Source organism: Astyanax mexicanus, chromosome 2 (assembly GCF_023375975.1).
Source record: "Astyanax mexicanus isolate ESR-SI-001 chromosome 2, AstMex3_surface, whole genome shotgun sequence".
Taxonomy (NCBI): domain Eukaryota; kingdom Metazoa; phylum Chordata; class Actinopteri; order Characiformes; family Acestrorhamphidae; genus Astyanax; species Astyanax mexicanus.
In genome coordinates, this window is record NC_064409.1 from 26,772,962 (window position 1) to 26,788,252 (window position 15,291).

At 41.0% G+C, this 15,291-nt stretch overlaps 2 protein-coding genes across 2 annotated transcripts; one reads left to right on the top strand and one right to left on the bottom strand.

The window, feature by feature from the left end:
- The first annotated feature begins 13 nt into the window (after window positions 1-13).
- Window positions 14-4,363, top strand: rsph9 (radial spoke head component 9). Its single transcript, XM_022663941.2, has 5 exons — window positions 14-348; window positions 779-929; window positions 1,944-2,073; window positions 3,079-3,225; window positions 4,095-4,363. Exons 1-5 carry the CDS (start codon window positions 122-124, stop codon window positions 4,253-4,255), a joined length of 816 nt encoding a protein of 271 aa, XP_022519662.2. The 5' UTR covers window positions 14-121; the 3' UTR covers window positions 4,256-4,363.
- Window positions 4,364-4,940: 577 nt separating this feature from the next.
- mrps18a (mitochondrial ribosomal protein S18A) lies at window positions 4,941-14,217 on the bottom strand. Its single transcript, XM_022663942.2, has 6 exons — window positions 13,965-14,217; window positions 13,577-13,608; window positions 13,360-13,464; window positions 10,740-10,863; window positions 5,860-5,926; window positions 4,941-5,329 (listed from the first exon to the last, which is right to left on the bottom strand). The coding sequence occupies exons 1-6, from the start codon at window positions 14,107-14,109 to the stop codon at window positions 5,185-5,187; spliced, it is 618 nt and encodes a 205-aa protein (XP_022519663.2). The 5' UTR covers window positions 14,110-14,217; the 3' UTR covers window positions 4,941-5,184.
- Between the last annotated feature and the right edge of the window lie 1,074 nt (window positions 14,218-15,291).

Genomic DNA, 15,291 nt, shown 5'->3' on the forward strand with positions numbered 1-15,291 from the left:
AACGTGTCCCCACTATAGTGTTGCTACGGCAACAAGTAAGCAGTGGATTTGTTTACCGCGAGCGCGCTGTTAACCCCGGTGTACAGCTGCTTTAAGCTTCGTTCACACTAAGCGGCGGGACATGGACTCAGACGCGCTGTACTGCTCGGTAGATTTAGTGTGTGGGAGCGGAGTGACGCTGAGTGCTGAGCACAGAGCCGCCCTGCAGAGCTCTCTGATCATCCTGAAGAGAAACATGAACTTCAGACGAGTTCTGTTCTGGGGGAAGATCTGCGGGATTAAAAATGATTACTTCATAGCGCAGGGGGTCGGGGAGGATCAAATCAGAGACAGAAAGTCTATATACAGGTGAGGAATGTAGTTTCACTAATAGTTTTATATTTAAAGGAAAATATTAGTTCTAACAAAGATCCTGAGAGAACGCAGCTAAACTTAACACAGGTGGCTAGTCCAGGTCCAGAGAGTCGAAATCCATCCCAGGATTCCAGCTGTCGTTGATGAATTAGTCGCCTGTATTAATTAAATAAATAAATGATCAATCAAAATGTTGCAGTGCGATCAGGGATGATTTGTAAAGTTATTATTACAGTTCTGCTAAACAAAGTCTTGCTGGTTTGTGTTTTACTCGAGGGTGATGAGTATGCATAACCGAAATAGTACCAAAGATAATGGTTTAGGTAACTTGCATTCTTATTCAGTAATATAAATACGAATATGCCTTTCCAGAAAAAAGGTCTGTTTAGGTTAACTATGAAATGTGATCTTTCTATTAATCTAGCATTAACTGCATAGACTGGCACCTGCTCCCTCCTGCCACTAAAGCCCTTATTGATGAGGTGGCAATGGCCGCCAAAGGGCGTTTTATGGGTGACCCATCGCACAAGTATGAGCACGAGACACAGGAACAAGAAGAAGGTCAGACTACGAAGGTAATGCTGAATTTGAGAATGAAATGGATCTAATAGTCATCATGAGTCTGTAGCTACACTACAAGGCAAAACCTTTGCAATAGTAGTATATTAGTTTTGCAGTTTAGAGATGGAATGATACATTATTTTTCTGTACACATCAATGAAATCAGACTACTTACAATAGGCTACTTTCAGTTGAAGCACTATCAGACTATTACACTCATAACACTCAAACACATAACATGAACCAAAATTGAATCAGAATTTGTCCCCTGACTTCCAATCCAGCATCTTCTAGTGGTATCCAGCCAATACTATTAGCATCAATATACACTGACTGGCCAAAAAAAAGTTGGCACCAAAAACATATAGTCACACACTATAATATTTTGTCGCCTTTAGCTTTGATTGCGTCATGCATTTACTGTGACATTGTTTTGATTAGCTTCTGCAATATCACAAGATTTATTTTAATCCAGTGTTGCACTCATTTTTCACCAAGATTCTAAATTGATGATGGTAGAGGCCTTCTCCAGCACATCCCAAAGATTCTCAATTGAGGTTAAGGTCTGGACTCTGTGGTTTACAATCTATGTGTGAAAATGATGATCTCATGCTCCCTGAATCACTCTTTCACAATTCCAGCCCATCAATCCTGGCATTGTCATCTTGGAATATAGCCGTGCCATCAGGGAAGAATAAATCCATTGATGGAATAACCTGGTCTATATTTAGTATATTCAGGTAGTCAGCTGACCTCATTCTTTCAGCACATACTGTTACTGAACCTAGACCTGACCAACTGCAGCAAACCCAGATCATTTGCTTAGTTAAATCCAGGTGGCAACTTTTTTTTGCACAGGATGTGTAGATATGCAATCTCTAACAGATTGTGAGAGGTGTTCAGTTAAGCATGCTCAGCTTTTTGAAGGTTCAAAAACGGACAATTTTTTAAACAATCCCTTCATTTTTTTTTTTACTAAAGTTCTGTCCAGCATGCTGACCTTAATTATGTCTTTCCTCTGTTTGTAGGTGAAAGTGAATGAAGAGCAGAGGTTGGCTGTGACTGTTTTTACTATTGATAACGAGGTGGCTGTTGTACCACGTGGTGCATACATTAAGAACCTTCAAGGCATTGCTCAACCTAACCGCAGTTTTGAGGGTAGGTGACATTACAGCTTTATAATTGGTTTGCTTTAGGGGATGAGATACTGCCAGCTGTGTGGGTTAATTTACACAGTGAGTCTTGAAACATGGTTGAAACATTCTTTCAAAGAATGAGTAGTTCTCATGCAATTTATAACCTGTATACATTTTTAATGGTTAAGAATTACCATTGTTACCATGTTGAGTACCTGTTTCTGTGATCCACTGCAAAAAATGTCCATGACCTTGATGAAAGCTCATTTTCTCTACCCAACATCATTAATCATCATAAATTATTCTTCATGAAGAACATTTGTTTTTAACTGCTCAGTACATGTGCATTTAATAATGTAATAACATTTTTGCTATATGGCTGAATGCTGTTTGTATCCTTTTTAGCTCTATTTCTAACTAGAAAAAAAACTTTTTTAAACGTAATGCTAATACGCATACCTGTATAACCTGCTGCAGTTACAGCAGCCATGTGACAACTAAAAAGTGCTCTGTTTGACTTGTGATGACCGTGATTACCCATCAGCCAATCAAGCTTGTAGTTTAAACATTTTGGGGCCCCAACACCATGGACAGCCAAATTTAGATACAGTGTGGAGTACCTAGCTGGAATGAAAATGACAACAAAATAAAGGATAACAGATTTTCTACTTTACCACACTAGGCACTGGAAAATGGCCATAAGCAGTAAAATTAGGGCATTTCACATATAAAGGGATGTTTACATATACCCACCATATACACACTGTGCAGGTTAGGAGTTTTTAAGCAATTCTGCTTTTTAGAGAAGGCACAATAAAAAAGAACACAAAAAGAAAAGCAGAGCTCATTTACATAAATGTGTCTTCAAGACCTAAACCTAAAGCAGACTGTTTTATTCTAAAGCAAAAAAGTGGTGGTAAAATGGTTATCAAAAATGTATTATGGCTATTTAACTACATAAAAAATATGGATCCTTTTAATTCTCCTACCAGCTTCTGTTATATTAACTGCTGTGTCCTGTCCTCAGGCTTAAACCCGTCGGAGGCTGCAGAACTGAGCAACTATCTTCATTTCTCTGAATCCAGGAAACCAAGGAAAAAAAACATTATGGAAATGGCAAATCTGAACCCCTCAATTGATTTCCTGGATCCTCTGAGTGAGGACATTCCAAAAGGTGAAACTTTTACATACCTATTTTGGACCTTACTGTAAGCTGCTATGTGATACATGAGAGAAACATTTAGTTTATCCTTGGATTGCTGCAAGAAAATCAGCACGCATCAGTGACTATTAAGAAAAGTGACATCTAACTGCACAGACTGCAACATTAGCTAACAAGTTAGAACATATTGTCAACATCAGACTTACTAAACGGACTGTGAAGAACTTTAACAGTTTATATTAATACAGCCAACAGCACATGATCAATAATAGAATAATTTACTAATACTAATGATTTACTGCCTGACAGGTCAATTGCAGCAAAAATATAACCCAATGTTTTATGATACAACAGATTATGGTTTTAAAAATTATATCTGGGAGAACTGTTGGAATTAGACAGATGGATAGATGTTTTAGAGGAGAAAATATAATAGAAAAGTTCCTGTTTTATCACAGAAACTTCCCATACATCTTGTACAATCATGCAACAGAGATGCTAGACATGTGGCTTCCGTTTTGACAGATGTCCTGTTGTACAGTCACTGGTCCAGACAAGAAGCAACAATTCTGAAATGTTTGTTATATTGTATTAATTTGGTCCGGTTAGTTTTGGTTTTACACTGCAGAACTGGGGTTAGGGTTTAGGCCCTTCTTGGAACATTTTGCATTTACCAATTTAGCACTTAATCTGCAAGTCCAGAAGGCAGGCCTCTTTACCTCAGTGAAAGCAGACTTGCTTCATCGTTCATATTCAGTGTAATTTTTCCTCCTGATACTTTGTATTGCATCACTTCTTGATTTAAAACAGTTTGGAAAAGGTTTAAACTTTTTTTTTCTTCAAATTTTAACAGTCATGTCTTCCTGTTTGTGTTACCACAGGATCATGGATTGTGCATTTTGAGCATGGCAACAGGGTGTGCACAATAAAGAGTCTGGTGTGGCAGGGCCTCACCTTCTTCAATTTGCCTATGACTCCATGGCATGGTTACCTATATATGGGAGACGGGCTTAAAAACGTGGATTTGTCATTCATGCTGTAGGAACAGAACAGACTTTACAGGGGCTACAAGTATTAAAGCAGAAAACAGTACGTAGTATTTGATTTGTGATAATTCCTGTAAACAAACCAATAAAAGACAGAAATTCTTCAGTGTTTGAAGAATCATTACTTTTTTTTAAGACAAGTTTTTGTCAGGCACCGCCCCACAGAGAAGTTGTTCATGTGAGATACAAGGGGCGCTTTTCCACTGGCATGGTGCCGTTGCTGGTTCCAGGGTTCCGAACGGTTCTTTGCGTTTCCACTGCAAAAATCACAGGTTCTGGGCCAGAAAAAACGGTTCTGTTCTGGCCCCACAATCTCGCTGTTCTGGAACCAGTGAACCTGTGACCAAGCGGCCAAAGGGCGGGGCGTTGAAACGTCTCCGGGCAAAGTTGTTTACAAACCTCACCTCCATTCACAGCTAAGAGCCACTGAAGCAAATAAATGAATGAAAATTAATCAACAGTGCTCCACTGAGGATAGCAGCACAAGTTTCAAAAGGAGCTCCCCGACTTCTGTTTACGCCCACATTCACATAGTAGTGAGTGACTCCTTGAAGCAGTGGAAACACGGGCTGGTTCTTAAAAGGTTCGCAGGAACCGGCTCCGACACCAGCATTTTTTTTGGTGGAAAAGAGGTAAAGGACAATTTCATCATCAGGATTTTTTTTTTTGAGAACACAGTGCTAACATACCCACATCAAATGTTTAATAGAAACAGTTACGGGAGGGAGAAAATAATTATTATTGGAGTACTACAGCAGTCTTATTTTAAACTCAGGGTTTCAACAAGTCCTCATTTTGGCTAACTGTAACCTCTTTAATGGATCATCAGCTACCCTAGAGAAAGGTCCTTGATGTTTAAATATGAAGATTCCTGTAGGTCTGCTGTCCTGTCTACAAGTGTTGTCTTCTCTTCTGCCTGAGCACGTCAGTGCTTTATGTAGACTGGCTTGAGGCTGTATGTCACATTGTTCTTTAAAGCAGGATGTCCCACAGGCATGCGATTTTTGCACCATTTTAGTCCTGTTCTGTAGATGGGCTTCACTGATTTAACAGAGTAGCGTGTCAGGTACCTGTACAAACAATATAATAGCACTGCATTAACATCTCAAGTGCTTTTAGTCAAACATATACATTTCCACATTTACAATGAAAGTATGCCTAATCATGCTTTCTTTATGAGTAGAATAGGACTGAGCCCAAATATTTGTTTTATATATGATATTCCATTTATGACACTGCATAAAAGGTCATTCCGTAGTTGTCTCTTTAATAATGCTAACCTCTGCTCGGTTTTCTCGAACAGCATTTAATGTAGTTTGCCAACACGTTTCTTAATCTTAAAATAAATCTAAATCATTGTGCTTCATTGACCTGTAATAGGAAGAACATTGCATATACTGTTTTTACTATAGACTACAGAAAACAAGTTGCACTCAATCGCAGTCAATAAGTATTAAAATACAACTGTCATTTTTTAACTACATTACAAACTAAAACAACAGTTGTTTTAATATGCTTCACTACCTTCTTACAACCTTCTCCTGTTTTGTGGGTAAATGCTAAGTCACAAAGTAAATCCCAACATCTGTATAAACAATACCTGTTGAGTGGGGTTGTTGTCTTGGGCTTTGGGACGTGGCCTGCAGGTCTGTGGTCTGGAAGGAGACCTGAAACAATGGTAATGAAAATATGAGAAAAGCTGCACTCATGTCATCGCACAAAAAAGGCTTTCCCTTTGAACCTCCGTCATAAAGGACTCGTAAACATCTTCTATTGCAGTCAGACACATAATACGAAGTGCCTGATCACCACATTATAATTACCATACATTTGTCAGATAATGTATTTGTTATGTTTTTCTGCCAAAAGCTTCTAAACATTTCTCTTCATATGTATGGAGTGGACATTGCAAAGCGAATGGCATCTCAATGAGGATGGTACCTTACCAGGGATCAATGCTGTTCATAATAACAATAATTTTACGATGCTGACAATTGTCTACAATATTTAATGCCTTCTGTGTTATTGAAGAGAATAAAATACTCCTAATAAGCAAATGTTAGGAATTTACTGGATTTACTGGTGTCAGTTTTACAGAACCAGTATTCTTCACAGATTTACCCTTATTCAATTGATAAGTTCCACACTGCATCCAGTCCAATTGGCGAAGAGTAGGCTGCTACGTCACACATATACAGTCCCCTCCAAAAGTATTAAAACAGTGAGGCTGATCCATTTATTTCTGCTGTATTATAAACCATTTGGGTTTGACAGTAAAATATGAAGACTGATAAATATGAAGATTCCCAGGTATTTACATCTGGATATGATGCACAGTTCAGAGAATAGCACTTTTTACATCATGTCTGTGACCCACTGACATCACTAACCTTCTGCATTCTTTTTTTGTGATGCTTTTCCAGGCAGTATGTTTTGGGTTATTATTATCTTGCTGCATGAAATGATCTCCCAATCAGTTTGATTTTATCTTATTTTTATTTCACAGACAAAATATTTATGTAAACTTTTATTTTTATTGTACATCATTTAAGATTAACGAGCCGGTCCCAGAATAAGCCATGCAAGCCCAAACCATGACACCACTGTATTTTACAGACGAGCTGGTATGCTTGGAATCATGAGCAGATCTTTTCTTTCTCCAAACTTTTACTTTACTCCTGCCATCTGGAGGCTGTTGCTGATGTCTCTAACAGTTGTTTGCTAAGTGCGGACCACGCCTAAAGTAGAGAAAGAAGAAGGAAAAGGGGAGGGAACTCAGGGAAATTTGGGCTGGAGTTCTGAACTGCGTGCTTGAAGAAGCACGCAGTTATATCCCCAAAATTGGAGCTTATGTGGAAGCTAGTTTGGAATGAGTCCGTCTCAAATCGTCTGGTTGGGAACGGATGTATAGGTTATAAGCTTGGGGAATCCGAAGTATGCCAGGAGAAATAGTGCTTGGAGCGTGGAGGATGTAGTCGGAGAGTAGAAGCCTGATCGGAGGTTTAAATGCAACGTAGCAGGATTTCTGGAGTGATAGGAGCTCGATGATGTGAGATTGGAGTTTCTGAATTTTTGGATTCCTTCCAGGAGCAGGGAAAGTTGTGGGTGATTGGAGGATGGGTGAGGTATGCCAGTAATGAGTTTAGTGAAGAAATTCATGGCGGCCAGATGGACTCTGAGTGATGAGGAACGGGCGGACTGTTGAGTGTGAATAAAAGTGAGGAAAGCGGTCATTACGGATAGATGATGAGAAGGGAAAGAGATGTTATTTGTGAAGGTGATTCTTTTGTACGTTTCCTGCTTGACCAGTAAGTGGAGAGAGTCTGTGGGGAGACGGCTGAAAGGATGGTTTGTTGAGCTTGGAAGATTGGTTCGTTCACATGGGGTTAAGTGTAGTGTAGTTGTGAAAATGGATGTACCGACACTGGGTTGCATTTGCATGCAGAGCCAAGGATCTGAATTTCTGTAATTGAAAACAAGAAAGAGAATTAGCAAAAAAAAAAATTGGATGGACCTGGGATGTGAACAGCTTTAATGATTAATTGATGCTTAATAGAGTGCCAAGTGAGATGATGGATAAAAGGCATGATTTCTAGCGATTTTGAGCAACTTTTGATGATGCGGACCGTGGCGAGATTGTCAGAGTGGAGTAGAATAGATTTTTCCGACCATTCATGTCCCCAAAAGAGGGCAGCGACGACGACCGGAATATTTCCAGAGAGCGCGGAAGAATCGCACGGGTGCGCGGTGGAGCAGACCAAGGTCTCCGGTCAGGCAGAGGTGACTAGAGAGGAAGGAGCGGGATCTGTGAAAAGCCGAACATCAAAAGAGCTGGAAGCTGCGTCGGCGTAGAAGAAGGAAATCCTGTCCAGTTGCAGAGGAGGTACAGCCAGAAACAGGATCGATGACTAAGAAGTTACCAAGGAGGTGGAACACGAATGGGAGCCTGTGTTGAGCAAAATCTAGCAGAGCGCCTCAGCGAAGGAGTCGAAGCTTGGGGTTACTTTGCACCCGAAAGCAAGGTGAACTGAAAAGCGGACTCTGAAAAGGCGCCAGGAGTCTGGATGGAGAGGGAGGATCTTGAAAGCCGAAAACACGTCAGCCTTTGACAGCCAGGCCCATCGCAGGATGAGAAGCTTCGTCCCGCAAACACACGGCAATGAAGTTCCAGATCCGGGGCGCCCCGGAATGTAGTAGGGTTCCAGTGTTGGAGATGAGCCGCAGCGCAAGCTGAGAGGGGGCGGCGCTGTAGATAAGGAGAATGAAGGTCAGGGGGCTCCAGCAAGGAGCTGAGCGGGTGCTGCAGACCGGTGAGGAATGGCGAGAAGGAGGCGGGGAGAGAACTGACAGAGTAAAGGAAGGAGAAAGGCCGGAAGGGATGGGTTGGACAATAGTGTTGCCAACTGCACAGTAAGGAAAGTAGCCATTGGCCGCAATTTGTGATTAAAAAACGCCTTAAATGTTAGAAATGTTACAAATGAACTTTAACAAATGAACTACTGCTGTTGCTTTTATAAATAGGCAGTCACTTCACGAAATAACTTCATTTTAACGTAAATTACATAATAAATTTTTTTTTTTTTTTTTGCTCGGTCAGTCAGCGGCAGCTTTAGGTATACGCAGTTCGTTGCAGCGTGTTTGAGGAGCGGTGTGGGTGTGGTCTGACTGAGACTGCACAGTGAGTGTTGTGGGCGGGGCTCGCGGCAGCACCTGCTGCTCCCTGAGGACAGAAACTGAAGAGCATGCGTGTTCGTTTAGAGTTGTCAAAAGTCTCAATAACAAACAAAAACTAAGTTGTTAAGTTGGCAACACTGTTGGAGAACAGCAGGAGGAACGCAGAAGTGGAGAAGGAGGACGACTGAGGGAGGGGGTTTGGACGACTGAGGGAAGGGGGTTGGACGACTGAGGGAAGGGGGTTGGACGACTGAGGGAAGGGGGTTGGACGACTGAGGGAAGGGGGTTGGACGACTGAGGGAAGGGGGTTGGACGACTGAGGGAAGGGGGGGTTGGACGACTGAGGGAAGGGGGGGTTGGACGACTGAGGGAAGGGGGGGTTGGACGACTGAGGGAAGGGGGGGTTGGACGACTGAGGGAAGGGGGGGTTGGACGACTGAGGGAAGGGGGGGTTGGACGAGAGAGGGAGGGGATTGGACGATTGAGGGAAGGGGGGGTTGGACGAGAGAGACGAGAGAAAATGGCCCGGACTGGCAACGAGGAAGGAGAGGACGAGGCAGACGAGAAGGGGAGGTGTTCGGGGCCCGGAGAAGGACGAGCTGAGGCTGAAACGGGTGCCGCGCCTGGGGCGCGAGAGCAGCCGCGGCGGTGAGTTGAGCGGGTGACGTCATCGGGTCGTGATGCCGGTGCGGCTCCTGCGCGCTGTTCACCTCTCAAGAGGAGAGGGTGGGGTTGGATGAATGAGGGAAGGGGGAGAGGAGAGAGACGATGGACGAGAGACGAGGCACTGAGGCCGAAACTGCCGAAGTTGGTGCCGCGCCAGGAGCGCGAGAGCTGCCGCGGCAGCCGGTGCGGCGCCGGTGCGGCGCCGGTGCGGCGGTACCCAGAGAGGTACAGCGAAAAAGTTCCGCCTTTGGAGCAGAACGGGGGAAAGGGACGCCGCGGTCCTTCAAAACCCGCTGCAGCTTAACAACAGTCCAATCGGACATGCGAGGAGGCTGGGACTTACTAGAAGAGAGGGGCCCAGGGCCGGCGAGGCCGGCCGAGGAAGACGGGCGTCCGGAGCGGCGAGCCCGCGCAGGAGGAGTAGGGGAAGGGGGAGAAGAGCGGCGGGAGTGCCGAGATCCGGGGGTGCACTGGTGAGGACGACCGACCCAGGAGGAAGAATAAGCAGTAGCTGGAGTAGAACCAGGAGTAGCTGGAATGGAGATTACAGACTTCAGACGATGAGCCCGGCGAGGTGGAGCAGGAGTGGAGACAGGCTGGCTAGGAGGGAAGAGGTCCTCGTCGGAGGCGGTGAGTTAAAGGTCCATGACGGAGAACAAGCTAATGCTAGCAGGCGGGTGCGGCAGATTCGACTGATGCGAACTTTCGTCACGAGAGGTAGTTAGTTAGGGGAGGTATTTATAGGACGGTTGATTGATACGGGGTGGAGTAGAGTTGGGGCGTGGTCCTTCTCCCAAACTTTTGTTATTACATAACATAATTTTTAGGCTTTTTTTCAACTGCTGATCTAAAACTGAAAACTGAATGGTGTTTTTTGTATGAATAAGCAATGCATCTGGGCACACCTGACAGTTCCAACACTTTTGCTCAGAAGAAAAATAGGTGGATACAGACAGAAGGTGCTATCTTTTGAACTGTCTGTCAGATACAGATGTAAATACCTGAAAATAAAAGCTGAAATGTTGATCTTGTGCCTCATAATATTTTAATGTCAAATTCAAATGTTTTAAATCTACAGTAGAAATAAAAGGGCAGGTGAATATTTGGTATTATAGGTGAATACAGTATTTACTAGTTCACCTGCTCGATGAGCCATCTGCACACAGATGGCTATCTTGCGGTGTTCCTCAGGACAGAGACCCGTGATACGCCTTGGCAGCATCCCTCCATCTGAGCGGATAAACTGACTAAGCAGCAACACATCCTGCAAGAATTTTGGAGCAAAAATAATACAAGTCTCAAAAATAATAAATCATACAGACACAAACAAATAGTTATTGCAAAAAGACCAGAGTTAAAAGTAAAGATTATTTCAACATTTTAATGTAGATTGGGTGTTTATTTTGCACAATTAAACAAAAATAATACATTATACAAAAAAACAAAAACAATTTTAAAGATATTTATTTGAGCTCTTATTACCAATGCCTCAAACTTGATTGTGAACCAGATCTAGGTATTGTTAGTAATGGCCAGGTGATGCAAATTTCAAATGCAATGACTCCTCTAAACTTGTCTCAACAATCAACAGCCATATGCTCCTCTAAACAACTGTCTAGCATTTGAAATCCTAAATACCCACAAACCCTTAGAAGGCTGTAGTAAAAAGTAAAAGAAGTAGTATTAACAGCCATATCCTAACCTTTACAAATAAATTGTAGGAGCATTGCGCACATAACCCAATACCCCGATGGAAGACGAAGCTTGCAACAAGGAAGAATTGGTAAAATATCCCACACAAGATGTGAAAGGTGTCTACAAACTGGGAAATGTGCCAAATGGCAATATCAACAATCAAATAACAATATCAAATATTGGCTGTGCTAAAAGCCCTATACATAGCAATGTGCTATTCACTCTTTCTTTTGAGTGATCTTAAAACGTAAAATTATATGCTGGCCAAGATAATCCAAGAGAAGCCACTGGAGAAGATGGGCTGGACCCCTTTTCATAGCGTCTTGCAATCCTAATTATTTTAAAATGAATTTTATACATTTTTAATCTTAGTTTTATCTTGCAGAATTCCCAGTGTCTTGAAAACAGCTCATGTAATTTATCTGCATAAAGGTGGTGAGAAAAAGTTAAATAACTATAGGCCAGTCTTAAAACTGCCATGTTTAGCTAAGATGTTAGAGTCTCTAGTGAACCAACAATTCAGTTTTTATATAAGTATCAGTCTGGTTTCAGAGAAGGCACTATCTCTGCTACAACACTGGTTTTAAACAATCTCTATTCAGACATGGACAAGAAGAAACATTGTGCAGCTGTTTTTATAGACTTCACAAAAGCTTTTGACAAAGCTGATCACTCTCTTCTTTTAAGGACCTTAAATGTCACTGAATAACTTGTTTAAAGGTATATCTCAAGGTTCAATTTTGGGTTCAGTTTTATTTAATATATACATCACAGATATTGTTGCCTCAGCTTCTACCTCAGACTGCAAAATCCTTCTTTATGCAGAGGACAATTTTATATTGCTCAGCTGATTCTGTTCAGGCTGCAGCAAGAAAATTACAGAACTCATTTAATGATTTTTACAAGTTGCATTGTTTAAGCACAAACTAGTTTTAAAATGCCATAAAAACTAAGTTCATGTTGTTTTCCAGATCTCTAAATACTGATTTCAGTACTGTAAATATTACAACCCTGGAAGGATCCACCATTGAGAGAGTCACAGAATATAAATACCTTGGCATATGGTTGGATGATAAACCCACTTTTTAACAACACATAAATAAACTAGTCAGTAAATGCAGACGGAAGTGTTATTTTATAGACACTCCCCATGCACGCCAGGAAAAGATTAGTTGAGGCAACTTTCCTATCAGTGCTGGACTTCAGTGACATTATTTATAAATATGCTCCCTCCAGCTCCCTCAAATAATGGACCCAGTGTATCGCTCTGCACTGAGGTTCATTACTGGAAAGCCGTACAGAACTCACTGTGAGCTCTATGCAAAAGTCGGTTGCCCATCTTTAACGATACGAAGAAAAACACACTGGTTGATTTTTATTTATAAAGGAACTCTCCAGTCATTTGCCAGAATACATTACTTCACTAAAGAATGTAAATAACAGTAATTATCTGACTCGATCTAGTGATTGGATCAGCTTTATTTTTTTAAGTTTTGTACTATTGCTTTTACACTTATTTTGATTTTCTTTATTATTATTATTATTATTAATATTGCTTTTATTTTTTTATTCATTTATTTATTTGTATTTTGCTTACTGTATTATGCAACACTTAGTTTTAGCTTAATTTTAACTATTTTTTGTTGTATTAATCTTATCTTCCTTTGTTTTTCTATCTATTTTTTATATTTTATTTACTGTTATTCTAAAATGATTAGGTTTATGTGATATATGCATGATGTCCTCTTCTCTCTGCAGCTCTAAACTTTGCTGTTGAGCACTTTTTTAAGCATTTACCTGAGTCTTTTATCATAGTTGGTCACCAAAAGGAAACTGAAGATAGTCCAAAATTATTTTTTTCCCACTCATCATTTTCTTACCATACTAATTTTATTATTGTTTATATTATTATTATTATTATTATTATTATTTTTATCACTTAAATTTAATATTATTAATGCTAGTAGTAGTAGTAAAATTATACAGAAAGAGATGCTATCATATGATGCCCATTTGTAAATCCACTGACTCTTAACAGTACAGCCTTATTTTAGGAAGGAATTACCTCGTATGTGTACTTGTTCTGCAGGTTCCACTGGTAAATAGGGCATTTTGCTGCTGGATTTGGAGGCTGTGCTCTGTCTGGTGTGGCTACTGTTACACCTTCAATCTGCACAGAACACAGAAAAAAAGCTCATACAACATTCAATATTTGAATTAATAAGACAGGTTATACGTTTGTCAAAGACAAGACATACAGATATGTATCTGAAACCACTCACCAGTGTAGTTTTACCCTCCTTCTTTTCCACAACTGAAAAACAGAAGATATCCACATAGTCGTAGAGCATGGTTTATATAGCACTGGACTAACTGTGCGGTTTGTTCTGTTTAACCCTCCTGCATTTCTCTCTGCACAGCAGGATGTTCAGTACTTACTTAATGACAGCATGAAACAAATTAAAGTTATTTACACGCTTTAAATCGGATCTCGATTATTCTCATTTATTCCGTAGATTTAGTCATTTTTCTTGCTTTTTAAACACAACGTCAGTTCACCTGTTTACAATTTTATAAAGAAAAGCAGCACGTTATTAATCTGTCTTCTATAAAATGGGTAAAGAGTGAGGTCTTTCAGAAGACCAGCCCGTCCCTATAGTCGCTACTTACCCTGCCGAATCCCCCGAGCAGCGGGGAAGCAGAAGCCGGTCAGCGGGGGTAAGAAGGGTACGCGGGTTAAAGTACCGGAGGTTGCGGCGCAGTAAGCGGTACTGAGAGCCGCTCTCACACAGCTCAGAACTCGCAGAGCCGCCATGCTCTTACCGACCTTCACTTCCTAACACTTACTAGCACTCCCGCTCCTGAGATAACGGTACCGCGCGCTACTGCCGCCTGCTGATCCGGAGTGTACAGACAGGCTTCAGGAGAACAGACTGACAGCAGAACCGCGGAAACACAGCCCAACACCAGCAGCGGCTCCAGCCCAGCGCCACAGCGTCCCAGTGCTGCTGATTACTCTGTTATTTAGGATGTATTCGGTACTTAGATCTACTTTTATCTGAAATTGCGGCAACCCAGGTCACATAAGCTAAAGTTTATGTAATATTTACGCCGCCTAATGGATTATGTTTATGTTTAGGCCTGTTTGCGATCAAGTTTAATACTTGCAAATATAACGTAGGTGTACACAAAAAGGCCAGGAATAAGTTATAAGTATAAGCAGCTTCGAGATTAAGTTTAAAGGTAATTAACTGAGTGATTTGTCTAATATTAGCGTACACAGACAACATAACCCTGCAGGCACGTCTGACAACAGAACATGCGGACAAGACATGATACGTTCAGTATAAGCATTATTAGGTAGAAGTGCCTTATAAAGTGATAATGAAATAGGTCTTTAGCTCATGTTTGAAGATAGAAAGTGAACAAGTGGACTTTAAAGTACACCCAGTGTCAAACAGCACATACACTGTGTTCTCTTTTTAAGTTCCTCTAGGTGTCAAATAAAACAATAACGCTTTAACGTGAGAGGTGTGAACAAAGATAATTTAAACCACCAAATTTTATGTAAACAACAATATTATGTTGTTCTTTTTATTTTTTCAGAAAAGTTTGTATTCTTTTGTGTACTGCGTACTGCGCTGAAATGGACAGACAAGAGCTGAGAAAGTACTGAGAAAGCAGGCTGTGTCTGTGAGCTTGTTTTTAATAATAAATGGCCAGCAGAGGGCACTGCAGCACCTTAAACAGAATAATGAACAGAATAAAATTGTATGAATGAAAGCTTGTGACAGAGTGGCACCTGACCCTAGTGTGGTACTATGTGGTATTTATCTGTCTATATGGTATTAAAGTAAAAAGCAATTATCAATATATAAAGAACTTAAGTTGTACATTCGTCATTGTCCAACTGGAACAGTTCCTCATTCAAAAAATATATCTGGCCTTTACCTACATTTGAAAGGAATAAATGAATCATTATGTCTCTTTTCAATAC